Source organism: Esox lucius, chromosome 15 (assembly GCF_011004845.1).
Source record: "Esox lucius isolate fEsoLuc1 chromosome 15, fEsoLuc1.pri, whole genome shotgun sequence".
NCBI classification, from domain to species: Eukaryota; Metazoa; Chordata; class Actinopteri; order Esociformes; family Esocidae; genus Esox; species Esox lucius.
Genome location: NC_047583.1, coordinates 2,243,741 through 2,259,992, shown reverse-complemented (window position 1 = coordinate 2,259,992; position 16,252 = coordinate 2,243,741). Strand labels below are relative to the sequence as shown.

Here is a 16,252-nt window from a genome sequence, read left to right as displayed (position 1 = left end):
CCGCCGAAAAATGGAGCACAGTTTTTGCGAATAGTGTCGACAGTGATATCGGCAAATGGCTTTTAAAATCTATTTTCAAAGGTAATAGAATGTGGGATATTTTACTACCAGTCTTTTCTCTGCCAGGAAGCTGTAACATGAAATTGGAGAACAGCAGCATGTACTGCCTGGACAGGGTCTTTGGGCTTGCCATCTGACTGGACCCCCCCCACCCCCAAGTCAGACATTTTCACCCAATCCCAAACAGACTCGATCGGCCCAGGACCATATGTACATCTGGAGAACTGTGTGCATTTTTTAGCAAGACGGTAATTACTCCATTTTAACTTCTGACAGACTAGGTGACCGTTTCACCATCTTGCGTGTACCAATCATCTCAGATCCTCACATTCACAGGGTCTCAGAAGTCCATTTTAGATTTCCAATCCCCGTGAAACCTGTATGCTTTTTCATAGAATCAACTAATAAATGTATTATTCGAGTTTTGGATTTGAACAATATAACTTATCAGCATTTAATTGCATCGTTTATACTCAATTTGTATAGAATTTAGAAAATTGTAGACTTTAGTTATTTTCTTGCCCAGCTATGACTGCACAAACCTTACTGCATTGGCAAAAAGCTTAATAAACTGATAACTGCCAATTAACACGTGGCAGGAAGCCATTAATGGCAAACAAATGTGCAAGCTCATAGACAGTGGGTCACTTTCATTAAAAAAAAATTCTAGACACCTAAATATTTTACAGGCCAATAAATATAAAATCATTAAAAAGAAAATAAAGATACTGGATGCATAGTAATATTTTTTGAAAGGACCTATTCAAACATTTATTCTTATAAAGCATTATACACGTCTGCCCACTGCAATAACAAAATGATGTTTTGATACTCGGGAGACAGAAATGGCCACCTGGCAGGAGTGGGCCAAGGAGATGTCTGTCCCATGAAAGCCATTTTCAGACAAATGAATATCATTGAAATGGGACGATGAGCTACATTTTTCTAAATAATATTTGAAAATGTTTATAAAAGTGTAGTGACAAGATACTATATACATTGTAATGTTCATTATCTTACTGAAATGTAAATACTCTGAAGACGTTTTTCTTTCTTTTCTCAAATCAGGAGCATGATCATTTTTCACAGGTATCAGTTGAAATGTCAATCAAGGTAACTGAGTCAATGAATTTGGCAAATTAAAAGATACTGATAGTGAAGCCATAACATCAGAAAATAAACATTCGGAGTCTTTACATTGGACACAAGGTGCTCAGTTCTATGAACTCCCGAGAAGTAGCTTATCGTTCGTTCTTGTAGGGAAGAGGTCAATCAGGGAGGTGGGAAAACTGGGCCTCTCAAGAACCACCACGGGCCTGAGGTACTGCAGCTGCTTAATGGCCAGGTCTCCACAGCCTGCCAGGGCCTTGTCTAAGATGACATGCAAGTTCTGGACCGATGTGTATTCCCCTGTCCTGGGACGAGGTTTCAGCGGGGAGGACCGAGGCCGCCCTCTGTGGTTGGTGGCGAGGCCAAGCTGGCTGTTCTCCTTCACAGAACAACTGCGTCTATAAGAATCCCGCCGACGAGTAGACGCCACAGGGGGATCGGGCTTGAGGGTATTGCAGTAAGAAGCGCGGGGGTTCTCGATTTTCTTGTCGCTGGAGGTGTCCTGTATGAACTTCAGGAAAGATGACTCAAATCCCATAGGTTTGTAAGCTGCCAGGTCAAATGAGCGAGGGGAGGTGGTGTGGGGCTGAGGGTCTTTTGGGATGGGAGGGTGGTCAGAGAGCTCATTCTTGCGTTTAAGTGGCTGGCGGGCTTGAGGAGACGGCAGCGGTGCAGAAATGTTTGTTGGCTTGCCACAGTCTTTACCGGAATTGTCCATGAAACCCTCATCGACACTGAATCGAAGGGAGGCTGGTGGAGAGGGATCAAGAGTGGGGCCGTTCGAGGGTTTGCTCCGCCTTTCTTCTTGACTGTGGCTATCCTGAGACGGTGGCTCCTCCGTGTGCCCACTAGCTTCTCCATAAAGCAAGTCATCGGCCCCAACCAGAACATTCCTCTCAGCCGGTGGCTTTTCCTGGAACCCTGGTGGTTCATGGGCGTCAAGTGGTTCCCCTTTGATCGAGTGCAGACTCATTGGCACAGATGGACCTCCGGGGTTCTCTGGCTCTGCTTGATACTCCATCTTCAGAACGCCATTAGGGGCCCTCGTCATGTCAGGGCAAGCGGACAAGACCGTCTTCTTCTGGATCAGCTCTTCTAGTTGCTCTGCACTGAACACCAGCGGCACTTTATTACATCTGATTGTCCGCTGGGGAAATTTGTGGCAATTCAAATAGTGACGGTTAATACTATTCAGGGATGTGACTACAGAGTCACAACCCTGCACCATGCATGGATAAGCTTCACGCTGACAGCGGTCTTGGCACATCTGCAAGGCCTCCTCGTGGGAACGGAAGTTCATAGCTTCAAAACGCTTTTTAAATGCAGATTTCTTGCTGGTGGACACTTCGATACGCTGGTCAACGTCCACATTTTCGTCATCATGCTCCTCACTCGTCTCTTCCGCTTTGACATCTTCAGGAGACTTTGGGCAGCGTCTCAAAGACTGCCTGACAGGTAACTTGTTAGCATCTTTCTGTGGCATAGAGGATGTGACAATCAGCTTCTTTTGGCATCCAGTGACTGAGGTGTCCTTGTGAGTATTCTGGAGACGCAATACAAGGGAATCATAGTAGTTAAGGTGACTAGAGACCACATGTTTTTTCAGACTGCTGCTCTGTGTGAAAACCCTTGTACAGCCCTCATACTTACAGCACAGGGTTGCCTGGTAGGGATGCTCGCTCTTTCTCTGGCGCTTCAGGCTACTTGTCGCCTGGTAAGGATGCTCGCTCTCCGTGTGACGCACCAAGCTACTGTTCAGGAGGTAGGAGGCGTTGCAGTTGGCGTAACTACACCTAAACTTCTGTAATGAGGGGTCTTCGGAAAGCACAGGATTTCCCATCACATGCAAATGGCGCTTCTTGTTGTGGCGATGAAGACTGGAGTGGTGGTAGAAAAGCATACCGCAGTCCTTGTGCTTGCACATAAAAACAGTGTTCTTGCTTTTTTCAGCATTTCTGTCCTGGCTCACCTCCTCTTCAAAGGGATCATGCGCAGAGGGTGAAGGGTGACTCCACTTCTTACTTTTGCCCCCGGAAATTTGTACACCGTTCTGTTGCCTCCACATGATTTTCTTTTTTTGGTACTTCTGCTGCCAGGAGGAGCTTTGCCAGGTCAGAAGCTGAGATCTTTGTTTATTGGCGACTGTCTGCTTGGTGCGCTCATTAGGTTGTGTACGTGAAAGAGATGACTTGGTGGATTTTGAGGGTTGTGTTATGGAGTCGGCTGGCTTTTGGAGTTCTGAGGGTTGTGTAATGGAGACTATTGGCTTGGCAGGTTTTGGGGGTTGGGTGTGAGAGGCCATTGGCTTGGTGGGTTCTGGGGGTTGCACAAGGGAGACCGTCGACTTGGTGGGTTCTGGGGGTTGCACAAGGGAGACAGTTGGCTTGGTGGGTTCTGGGGGTTGTGAAGAGACAGTCAACTTGGCGCTTTCTGAGGATTGTGAAAGAGAGACAGTTGGCTTGGTGGGTTCTGGGTGTTGTGAATGAGACAGAGTCGGCTTGGTGGGTTCTGGGGGTTGCGTAATGGAGACTGTAGGTATGGTGGGTTCTGGGGGTTGTGTAATGGAGACCGTTTGCTTGGTGGGTTTTGTAGGGGTGGCTGTTTGCTTGGTGGGTTTTACTGATTTACCCTTTTTGGGCCAACAGCTCATTTGCTCAACAACCGACTCGCTAAGTCTATGAGCCTGAAGATAATGGACCCTCAAAAATGTCTTTTCTCTATGGCATTTGAAGCAGAGATGGCACTTAAATGGCTTAAATGCCAGTGATTTTAGGATATTCATTTCCTTTGCCTTCTCCTCTGTGAACTCATGCTTGTTCATGTAGTGGCGTATTAAGGTAGTGCTTGTCACACTTCTGAAGTTGCACCCGTTAAGCTCACAGAAGTATGGTTTAGTAGAGGCTTGCAAAACAAACGGGCTGATCTGGTCTGCCTCTATGTGTTGATCTGAGGGTAATTCATCAGTTACCGATGGTTCAGTGTTTGAGGTCTGTTTCACCATTTTACCAACAGCGGGTCGTGCTCTCTTTTGCAATGATTCGGCTGGGGACCTGGGGTCAACACCCTGATGGCAAGGTATCTTTGATGTGGATCCTGAGATGGGATAGTACAGCTCACAAAATCCATTTGTAGAGTTGGAGGGAGTAAGACTAAGCTGGCTAAGTCCAATCAAAATCTCTCTTAAAGGGTCATTATCAAGGCATGCGGGGGTTGTTAGTTTGGCCTGAATAGGAGAATTACAAACATTTCCCTGGCTTGACATCTTCATTGGGAGACAAGCTTCAAGATCATGTTTGGTTTTGCCCTCACTGTTCAGCTCGGTTTTAACCTTTGCACCTTTATATTTTACACACTTTTCTTTGTCAACATTTTTGCGTTCTTTATTCTCTGACTTGAAATGCTCTGGATGAGTACACCTCAGGTGCTTATGAACGTCTCTGGCTTTAGCAAATGTCAATCCACACCTCTCAAAACCACAGGTGAACTGTTTCCCGTCAAAGCAGACAGCGACTGATGTCATTGTGCCCTTGGATTCCTTGCAGTTCGACATGGACGAAGAGGCACTGCACGCTGAGGAAGTAGCATTATGTTCCCCATTGACTAACTCCTCCAGGGCAGACTTTTTGGGGCTGGCCATCTCCTCAGCTAAGGAGGCAAGATGTTTTCTTTTGGCCTTCCTCTGTGCCTCAAAGTCATCCTCAGAGAATGAAATGCCATGTGTGGCCAAATGTCTGAGGAACTCTTTTTTAGAAAAGTAGAACTTCTTGCATTCAAGGCTGCTGCAGCTATACGCGGCGTCCCGAAAGTGCTGTGCCTCATGGTGGTAGACCTGCCCCAAGTCGCAGAAAGAAAGGCTACAACCTTTAAGCTCACACTGGTAGCTGAGCTGATAGCCATGACTCTGCTTGTGTGCGACCAGCTCGTTGGAGGTACCGAAACGCGCACCGCAGCCTTTCGCCATACACATATAGGGCAGGTCACCGTAGTGGACGCGCCGGTGCCGGCGGTGGTGATAGGCGGACATGAAGTGCCGCCGGCAGTAAGTGCACTTTTCCCTGCGGTCCCTCATTTCAAAGTAATGTTTCACGTTCTCGTCGCCAACATGATCTCCGGACTTTAAGTGCACCCCCAGGTACTTGGAATGCTTAAAAGTCTTGGTACAGTGAGTGGCAGGGCACGTGTATATGTCACGATTCTGCAGTTCAAAATGAACATTAATGTAATCAAACGTGATGTTGTCCTCGTGCACAGGCTTCCGGGGCGCGGACGAGGCTTGTTCCAGAATGTGCTCCAGGACGTCGGGGTCGTGAGTGGACTGGTAGTACAGCATCAGGGACGGGTCGAGGGCGATCTCACCAGGCTCCAAGTCGTCCAAGTCGTCCAAGTCGTCCATTTCTTTGTCCAAATCAATTCTTTTCTTGTCCTTTTTCTTTGGCCAACTGCGCCTGGACGGCATTTGAAGATGTAGTTTGGTGTGTGGAATGAATTCCTTCCTGCTCTCAAACTTCTTCAGGCAAACAGGGCAGGTAATGACACCGTTTTCTTCATGCCTCTTAGAGTGAAAAACTATTCGTGTTTCGGTAACAGATTTCTTACAGATCTTGCAGAAGAACTTATATTTCTTTGGGAGCGAGCCCTGCTCCAAGCTGCCCTCAGCATCAGGCATCGAAGGCGGTTTACTGTCCCTTTCACTTTCATCATCGTTCTCAAGGCCATCCATGCTACCACTTGTCCCATTTAAGTAGTCTCTTTCCGAATCAACAAATTCCCTTTCCACCTCCTCCTTTACATCCTCCTCCACGCTAACTTCCGGGGCCACCACCTCTTCCTCCTCTTCCTCCTCCTGCTCCGGCTCAGGTTCAAGCCCAAGCAGCCTGATGCAGTGATGCTTGAGTGTTTTCCAGTCCCAGAATTCAGGATCAAAATGCCAGTGGGCTTTCAGGGCCAAAAGCAGTTCACACCGCAGGGAGTTGGGGATGATGGCATTTTCTTGGTCATACTTTTGGTCAGGCCGCAGATAAAGCTCCTCGAGGGAGCGGAAAGCCAATCGAGAGAGTCCCAGGAGAAACTCCGTCAGCAGGCAGCCCCGAAGCACCTCAAGATCATCTGGTAGAAGACAGGCCACAGTCTTGCACACGGATATCCTAATTTCAGTGTCCTCTTGCTTTGGAAGCTGTAGTGCTTTCACGCATAACTCCACCGATGAAGCTAGACCCAGCTCCTCCGCCTGCAGAGAAAGAAGAGGATTTCTTTTAATAGTGTGAAAGGGACATAGAACTTCCATTTCTGAAAAGTGTAATGGAGATTTCAACTGTGAATCATTGTTGAGTTAGCTTGTTATATTCGGTACTCGCCAGATCAAAGTGCAATAGAATTCACATAAAATGTTTTGTGGAGACTGTTGATGAACAAATCAAATCACCCCAAAACAATACGCCATCCACTGTACATTATTATACATTAACTGTTTTAGTTAGCATAACACTCACGACTGCTCGAAACAGTCTTGACTCCCCCAGTTTGAAAACTACAATCTAGCTAGAGTGCAACTCTAACAATGAATAAGTCTACTGATATGGACAGGTATTCGATATGGACAGGTAAGTGCTTAATGACCAAAAAACAGAACCTGCTGACATGAAGATGCAGTCTGGGACTTTGGTAAATGACCAACCCTTTTTAATAAACCTCTCTTTCTGGACTGGATGAATAATATGCTTTTTTAATTTGCATAATCTAGATGCAGAATCACTATCATACCTCAGTCAGCAATGAAAATGTATGCTTAAAAGTGAGGGAGTTTGATGACAAGGCAAAAAATTGCATATGGCTGACAAAGTACACAATTTCTCGGGACCCGTTTTTGGCTGCTCGACATCACTTTTACAACTAGTGTCCAACAATCCCAGAATACATCTCTAATGCAGTCAGTCCAACTGTGCGTACGAGTTATGAATGAACATTGGTACGTGAGCCAGCACACATCTCCAAACATAAGCAAGGCAACAGGCTAACTATCAAAACAGAAGGTCTGGGGTAAAATTCAGTGTCCAGCCTGAAATCGTATTTAGCGCACTTTGAGCTTAAAAGTGCGTGGATGCTATAAGATTTTTTCTTAAACAATTCATTGCGAGGCTAATCCCAAAAAGCAGAGGGAGAAAATGTTACCTCCGTCCGGATGACGCGCACAAGGAAGAGCAGATGGTAGACCGTCTTGGCAATGGCACCCAGCTGCAGGCAGCGTTCCAGCAGCGATTCCAAAGATGGGTCAATCCTTCTCTGAAGCTTACTCCACAGGAGAGTGAGCTCCCTAGACACAGAACAGGTAAAGGCAGCATGGATATAAAAAAATACATTTAAAAATTTAAAAAAAAGGTTAAATGACAGCGACACTTTTGGTATGAGAGTATTCATGTTTTAGTTCTTTCCTTTTATCCACATCCTCCTCTTAGCTCTCAAGCCTGGACTCACCAAGAGCAGTAGAGGTTCTGCTGCTGAAGCTGCTGAGTGAGGAAGGTGGTGCACAGGATGAAGGCTGTATTCTCCTCCCCCTCCGTCTCCAGATTACACGTTATATCCAGCACATCCTTACAGTCCAGCCTGGATATCTGGTTAAAAAAACAACACCACAAACAGCCAAATCAGACTTACAACTACAGTATCACTTACAATGTAAAAGCATTCATATTTAAAAACGAACTATAAGCACTCGCGTTAATGTCAATTTCCTTCCATATGAACCTTCGGTTTTAAACGACAACATAAAGAAAAACAACACCACAGCGCTGACCGTAAAAACACAGACGAAACTATTGGCAAACATTCACAGACAAACCTCCATTATGGCCTCCTCGCCAGGCAGCAGAAGACAGAGGAGGGAGACGTAGGTCTGCCGGAAGGTGGTTTGGTTGGAGATGAGCTGGCATTCGGCGCAGGCCTTGGCCAGCACCACAGCCTTGGCCACCTCCCCAACCTTCTCCAGGTGCTTCACACGCATCTCCATGAACCCCTCCCCCTCCAAGGCAATGTAGGCATCAACTGCAGGGGGGGGTACAAGAGCAACAGGTGCCTGTTGATTGGCTGACTGCGACCTACGTGACATGTTGAGATTCACCACGGCAACGCCGACGGCCTCTTGGCCGGCGTTGATACTGACCGTCCTCCGTGTTCGTGGGTTGACCGGTGAGAAGGGCGCTGAGGACAGGGTTGCTCCAGGCTCCGCCCTCACCAGTGATCTGAAGTAGGGCTTGCAGGTCCGTGCTCCCATACTGCAGCAAGGCATCGTGGGCCACCTGCCAAACCCGGAGACACAGACAGACACACGAGGTGGTGGATCATGTCACGTCAAGACGTACCAGTCCTTCCTGCATCACAACAACCCCATAGCAGGTGTCAGACTCAAATATCAAGATGTTTCCGTTCAAAAGCACATTTTCGTTCTGCTCCATCTAACACTGCTCTCCCACCAGAAACCCCAACTAGCAAGCAACCACACTTGATCACAGTGGCTTTGGAAAACTCCCCTTCGGGTCGAAACCCAGGATGAATCCTAGAGAGGAGTGGTGGCCAATCCTGTTCCAGTGGGGTCGGATGAGATAAGAACACATTACCTTTTTAGACCCCATTAGTGATGGGCAGTTCGCAGAGGATTAACTCATTTTGAATATATTGTTTTAGTGACTCAGACCTCACGTACATTTTTATTTTCATGATATCCACATCAAATGTCTATGCTGAGCATTTGCGTGAGTAAAAACAAGAGAGGTGAACGACTGACTCGTTGACTTGAATGTCTTCCGTTAGTTTGAACAGCTGGCAGTGGAGTTCAAACCAACAACGAAATACGCTGTCAGTTTTATGTTTGCAAAGAAAAATAGATAAAAACAGGAGTATTATAAAGAAATGTCATAATGGGGGCGGCTATGGGCATTACTGATTCAAATGAACGAAAAGATTCAAACTCTTTACTGAACAACTTGAAAACATCAGTAAAGAGAGTCAAACTTCCCATCACTAGGCCACATGATGACCAGCAGGTCAACAAACACAGGCCGGCTGTGCCCAGAGTCAAGAATCCAAAAGTCAGAGTCCAGGACAAGGACAGAGACTATTGGGTGGCCTGGCGACAGGGCTTTCCTAGGCCAACAACCACCGCTGAATTCGCAGGTGCCCGAACCTACCACAAGGTGGCGATGGGGAGCGACCAGGCAGTCTTGTGTAACAACTGCCAATTTAAACAGGAACAAGAGCCCCAGCAGCACATTAGACCGTACCCGCAGAGCCAGGGGAATTCTCCAGTGGGGTGCTCGGGTCACTGACCCAAACAGCATTCATCAACGACTGGTGCAGCAGGCCAGTAGCACGGATGGTTAGTCACTCACCTGAACAGAGCGGTGGAATTGAACCCAGGCCTCATAGGGGATTTCATTTTCAGGCACAGATAACAACAGCTCAAAACAGCTCCTGAGAACAAATCACAAGACAAAATGAGGAACTCAAGAAGAGGTGGTTTCAATCATGAAAGTCATCCATTTCCAACATGCTGCAACAAGAAAGAAAAAAAACAACAACAAAGTAACAAACAAAAAAATAAGCTAAGTATTGGAACGCTGGTAGAAAAGATGCTGATCACTACGCAGCACAATATTCCCAAAAGTGACTTGGCACAAACTTAAGTTACAGGCATGTTTTTATCAGCTTTTCCTTCAGGTTTTTTCATAGGTCTTTCAGGTTTTACGTTGGAGCGTATGTTCTGCCTGAAAGTGGAGAGCAGTGGGCCGAGACAAAGTCCACAGTGCAGCAGCGAGCCAGGGGGCCGGGCTTAGATTAGAAGGCTCGACCAACCAAGAAGGCAGTGACTTGAGTGGACTCACAATGCCAGCCTCTTCAACACGAGGGCAACGTTGTCCAAGTCGGCGGTAAGGTGCGGCCTCGCAGCGGCAAAGCAGTTGATGGACAGACAGTAAACCTCCAGGAGGGGGAGGCCATGCTCCACTGAATTCCTGCTGCCGGCATACTGCATCAGAGCCTACAAACACAGCAACGACAGGGGTTAGGAACACACACAAAAAACACTTCCTAATTAGAAGATTTAAAAAAAAAAAAATTTAAACTAACGGTCAGCAAGGTTGTAGCCATAACAACAGCTCTTCCATTAGCAATTGCCAAAACTCCATTAACTTAAGGTTTCCAGGAGGAGACCAAAACAGATGCAGTTTCTTTTGTTGCTAGGGTGCACCAACACTTGTTCTGCTTTGTGAAGTTATTTTTTTGACAAGGCTCTTTTTTGGACGGTGTGCCTGGACTACCCAGGTCTCCAACCTCCTCGGGCTAAAAAATGAGAAGTCGCAAGCTACTCTTATTTTTGCTTTCAATCAGGCACCTTCTCCTCTCCCCTGCAACTTCTCCCCAGGTCCTTATTGTCAGGACACAGTACTGCACTACATCTTCCATCAATATATCTATATAGTAAAATATATTTTAAATGTGCCCAATAAAATTGGTTAAAACATTCAGTTTCAGAGTAATTCCGGCTTGAGGAATCTGACAGTACTAGATCATAATGTCCAGTGTTGCTGCCATCTCATACAAAACACAAACACCGGATCCAAACGATGCACTTCAGAGACACTTTCCCTTCCGGAGAAAGTTTGGCTAAATTCATTTGGACTGGATTGACAGCGGTATCGGTAGCAGTTAGTTAGGGTTAGCCCGGGCATACCTTGAAGTGCTCAAGTAGAACAGTTTTGTCTGTTTTTCCAGTAAAAACTCCACACAATGTGCCTTTAAATAGCAGGACCCTACATTTTATTTTACACCAAAAACACTCACTCCGCTTCCAACTATGGCAACCACAAATCCCCAGACAACTCATTCAGAATCTGTGCACCTCATGGCGATGAATCTCATTGGCCTGCAAAGCACAGGCGGTATGGCAGATCTGTTATTAAAGACCACCGACTCACCCATAGAGCACAGACAGAGTTAAAAGATGCCCACAGAAGAGGCCCACCACCACCCTACTGCTGCTCCATGTGCGGTTTTTGGGTTCGCGGTGTGTAGCAGATAATATTTTTGGGATTACCCAAACACAAGCCTGTTTAGTACCAACAGCTCCCGACCAAACCCAGCGTGCCGACACAGGCAATGATACGCAAGACAATGTGTGTTGCTGGAATAGATTCCGGCGATGGCAGCCAGCAATGACTGAGCCAGGTTTGGACTGTGTCCACATTGCAATGATTAGTGAGAAGCCGGGATCCAGCTGTGTCTGAAAACTTCTGGTGGAACACATGAAAACACAATTTATTTCAGAACTGCTTCGCAAGTTGCTCTATAAAAAGGCCTGTGAGCTGCCATTAGGTTCACGACAGACTTGCACTGGACCCTTGGACCAGAGAAATACCTTCTCATTAGCACAAACATGGCCGCTGTTCAAAATCAAAACAGATTTAAAAGCCACTACTGGGCTTCTAGTTACAGAGGCGTCATAGCCTCCTATTAGTACAAACATTATTTCTTAACTCATAACACGTTAGGTTCATGGCACCACCTTACGAAAGGCGTCAGTTGTCGCAGATGGCTTTCATGCATCCCCAAATTCAGAGCCAAGTGTCACGCGCCCTTTGCAGTGAATAGGCACACATTAAGGGAGCTGTCAAGCCGACAGGGCCAGCCCTGGATATTTGTTGTAGGACATTGCATTTACTGATGGGATTAATAATTCAGCCTGTATGGCTATCCACAAAACATGACCATTTAGAGATTGCAATCCAGCTTAGTGTTGAGTTCCCAGTTCCCCTGGTGAATAATGTGAATAAAACACAAATCTGATAAATCTTGTACTCTGTAAAACAGGGTAAACATGAATACAAATGATCAATTAATAACAACACGCGGGATATGTAAGACCAAGCATTCCCTGCAAACGTTTGATGAAATAGCATGTTTGTTTTTAATCAACACATTTACAAAATGTCCAGGTGGATTTAGTCCAAATTGCCAATCTATGCCAGTGAAGAAAGAAAAAAAAAGGTTTACATTCCTTAGTACATCTGTTCTTATCAATGGTTCTGAATGGTCATAAAATATATTCAGTCATTCTAATACTGGTTCCGTTGGCACTCAGGTGCACTGTGGGATACAGGTACAGTCCCTATAAGCTAGGAAATGATAAAACAATACAAAACAAGTCGGATAATTCTGTTGGTTGCATACAGGGCAGCACCATATGTCACCGTTAATTGGTTACCTGTGAGGTGTGGCAATACTCAGTGAGGGAAGGTGCTTCAGAGAAATTATCTGACTTATTTGTCTGTGGCTCAAATCCTCAAAGGGTTTCCAAAAGATTGACAAACGGGAAGAATAACGGAGACAGGTTTTTTTTTGTAAAGGCACCTGTCTGATTGATCCCAGCTCACTCCCTTCCTTTACCTTGATTAGGCCCGAGGGACGACTGGTTGTACTTGACAGCACAACGACACGGTGTACCTTGAGAGTGGTGGTCCCTCACAGTCTGGCACTTCATCAATATTTCCCCAAAGCCCCTCTTGCCAAGAGACACCGTTGTGCTTTGTGCTCGTCTCTACTGTCATTACAGTGGGTGGGAGGGGTGGCTAAATTTAACCTACTTGATCTAAATATGAGACTTGCTCATCCAGAAAATGAGCTCAAGCCTGTAAACCAGCGTGGGTATATTTAACACCCAATTATTTTTCCAATTCCGCAGCCGTGGTGAAAGGGTTTTAGTTCAAATAATTTCAATCAATCCTGCAAGAAATAATAGGGAAAACGTAGCAAAGTGTAACCACTGAACACTTAAAAAAATTAAATAGTATTATTTTTAATTATCTATTGCATGACCCACAACTTACTCTTAACTGCTAGTTACGTTAGTGACGTTTTTTTTTTAAAGAACGTGGTTGAACCACGTTGTTGACATTAACTAGTTCTATTGCATGTTTTGTATAGTGTTTAGTTGTCAAATTAGACTGTATAGTGAAACCCTATTGAAACAAGACCTATTGTCAACAAAAAACGTTTGCTAATAAAAGCACAAGAAAGGTAGAATAATTTATTAAAAGTGATCAGAAACACTTTCACTGCAGCCAGGCCTATTCACATGCATGCCAGCAAGTCCCAAACAAAACGTACCGCCACACCCCACAACTTACGTTACTTTCAACAAATAATACAAATATCAGCTAAATAAAATACCGGGATGCACTGCAATAAGATACAGTGCCAAGATATTTTACACGCCTAGATAGTTGTCGTTCTGCAGCACAGTCTGACAAGCTTGCACAACAACCATGACAACATTGCTAACGTTAGCTAGTTAGCGATACTGACTGTTGATAGCACGTACACTCTTTTGTACAGCATTTAGGGTTGTTATGCACCTGTGCTACTTGGCTCCAATGCCTCACCATGCATAAGACTACAGGCAGATTATCTGGTTGTCCTGTTAAGGGTTCGAGGTGAAGCCATTGCCGCTGGTACAACGACGTACAGCCGACATCGTTATAAAGCTACCTAGCCAGCTAACTATGCGAAAAACATTCAATTTCGTTTCAGTTTTTCAATGCACGGTGCCTACCTGGCAGAAGTTGTCGCAATATTCAGTCGATGATATTTCCGAAATGTCCTGAAGCCTGAGCGTTGCTTCGAGCGCCCTCAGGGTGGTCAGCAAGCATTCCATGGCGATAAGACTGTCCTCGACAATGTTGGTGGGTCGACTACTCCAGTCGAGCTCTGGTTCAACATCGCTGTCCGCCATCTTCACTCCCCGCCACCGCGCGTATGCATCCCGTCATGTGATTCGCGTGCACTCACCACTGCTCCATGTAGTGAGATTTTGATGCACCACAAATTTATCTTTTTTTGTCACAGGATTCATGTATCGTAAACTAGTATAATTCTAGAAAGATTCAATGACATACTGTTGACAAAATACCCCAAACGTGTCAACAGTACTCCCAGACCATGCAATGATGCAGAGTAGTCTCACTATTCGGAAAACGTACCAATTGTGAAAGACCGTTCGTTAGGTAGTTTACAGAACGATAATACTATTACATTTCCTAGCTGATATACATATGTTGTTTACAATGCATAACAGGATATCATTTGTTCAATGAAGCGGGATAAAATAACAATGTGTAGCGTACGTGCCCTGGTTGGAACAACCAAGTAGGAGGGTGGTATTATCCAATCAACGTTTCTCAACGAGTCCAAAGCACTTGAATGCATCCCATTGGTATTTACGACTTCACAAGATCATTTCCTGTCAACCATAAACATACAGCCATCATGTTTGTAAACAAATGAGTGTTCAAAACACCTACTAAGAGATGTTTATAATGTTGAATTGTGCATTTGACTGACGAAAAGACTGTTATCCAGATCATAAATGAATATTTACCTTTAGGTGACGTCAGAGGTCAACATGTGCTTGGAAAACGAAACCAGCATTTCATCCAAAACATTTCGACGCGTTTTCGGATCATTGAAATTTGGATATTACTTTATTAACTAAATGTATTATAAAACGGTTCGGTCGAATCTTTAATCCACTTTTTACTGCTCTAATTTGGTTAGTAACCTACTCATAATAGCAATAAGGCATCTGTGGTTTGTGGTACACTGACAGAATACCACGGTGTATCAAGAAACACTATATCAAAAACCTCCTATGATGGCCATATACCACAGCCCCTAGTGCATTATTGCTTAATTATGGGCAAAGTAAAAGCAAAAAAACGCATTTACAGTCACTTGCTATATAAAAACAGTGAAAGAGACCTTGTGGTTTTATGATGCCTAACTCCTATCAGAGATATGGTAGCTCCCGAATTGTGCAAAAATAAAACTTTATTTACTTAAAGATGGGATTGGTCTAGAAAGAACAAACATTGTGAATAGGATGCAGACGTTAATAACCGTTAGCATGCGTAAGTATTAATGTATGGTTAATGGCAAGCAATAGCAAAAACAACTCAAAGAGGAACGGCCTGTAGATGGCATCATTGTGGTAGACCATAGCAAATGCCAGGTTAGCACAGTTAACCTGGAAAAAGTAGTGAATGGTGGATGGTATGACAACAAGGCATATTCACCCACCCATATTTGGCAGAGCCTCCTTTTGCTTGAATTACAGCTTTTAGTCTTTCGGTAAGTAGGTACCAGATTTTCCCACAGTGTCTCCATCGCCACCTTGTGATGATTTTGGCCCATTCTTTGGGGAAATTTGCTCCAGGCTGTTGAGGTTTGTTAAATGACACTTGTGGACTGCAATATTTAAACTGTGCCACATATTCTTAATGGGATTGAGATCGTAACTTTGACTGGGACACTACCGGACTCACCTTTTTGTCTTTGAGCCTCCCCAGTTTTGCTTTGGCCCTTTTGTTTGGGATCATTGTCCCGATGAAAGGTGAATTTCCTCCCAAAATGTCAATAAAAATTGTATATACAAATATTTCTCAGTATTTGGCTCCATCCATTCTTCCTTCAATTTTATCAAGGTTCCTAGTCCCAGTGGAGGAGAACCATCCCCACAGCCTGATGCTGCCGCTACCATACGGTAGGAATGGTGTGTAAGGCATGGGCAGTGTTAGGTTTGCACCACAAATAGTGTTTTGAATTGTCTCCTCCTCGTTTTCCTTTACCTAACGGAAAGATGGGACAGACAGGTGAGAAATGTTAAATGTGTGTGTGCCTATGGCTTCTTCCTGGTTTCATGAGCAGTGTGATAAGATGCAGAAAAGCTTGTAGAGATGTGCCTCAGAGTACATGTCACAATTGTTGATAGTCATAAACCTGCTGGGGAGTTGTTTATAGAGTATTGTGCTTGAAATGCCAGGATTATGGGGTCCAATCTCATACGAGAGACAAACATGAAGTATTGTGCTTGAAATGCCATGGGTTGGAGCGAAGACACCATCACAAACAAATTCTATAAATCAATAAAGGATATTTAGACTGTTTTCCACAATTGTTTTATTTTTATTTTTTTATCGCAGACAGATTTTTGCCATTTCAGCAGGCAAGACATGAGAGTTGAGCAAGTCAGTTTTTCCCA

General features: G+C 44.8%; 1 protein-coding gene across 2 annotated transcripts; it reads right to left on the bottom strand.

Moving 5' to 3' along the window:
* Positions 1-800: 800 nt before the first annotated feature.
* On the bottom strand, positions 801-14,378 carry rlf (RLF zinc finger). 2 transcript variants are annotated; one of them, XM_010879618.3, is made up of 8 exons: positions 13,769-14,378; positions 10,044-10,198; positions 9,552-9,633; positions 8,327-8,471; positions 8,006-8,208; positions 7,642-7,778; positions 7,339-7,480; positions 801-6,397 (listed from the first exon to the last, which is right to left on the bottom strand). In XM_010879618.3, exons 1-8 carry the CDS (start codon positions 13,946-13,948, stop codon positions 1,280-1,282), a joined length of 6,162 nt encoding a protein of 2,053 aa, XP_010877920.2. In that variant the 5' UTR covers positions 13,949-14,378; the 3' UTR covers positions 801-1,279. The 2 variants fall into 2 exon arrangements, with proteins under 2 accessions (XP_010877920.2, XP_010877921.2); XM_010879619.3 differs by having other exon boundaries at positions 8,327-8,462.
* Positions 14,379-16,252: the final 1,874 nt, after the last annotated feature.

Bases quoted from the DNA above. Each gene is read 5' to 3' on its own strand.
- rlf (XM_010879618.3), bottom strand. From the start codon at position 13,948: ATGGCGGACAGCGATGTTGAACCAGAGCTCGACTGGAGTAGTCGACCC. The intron at 8,472-9,551 runs GTGAGTGACTAA...CTGTGTCTCCGG, and splicing joins AATTCCACCGCTCTGTTCAG to GTTTGGCAGGTGGCCCACGA. The intron at 7,481-7,641 runs GTGAGTCCAGGC...TTCTGTGTCTAG, and splicing joins CAGAACCTCTACTGCTCTTG to GGAGCTCACTCTCCTGTGGA.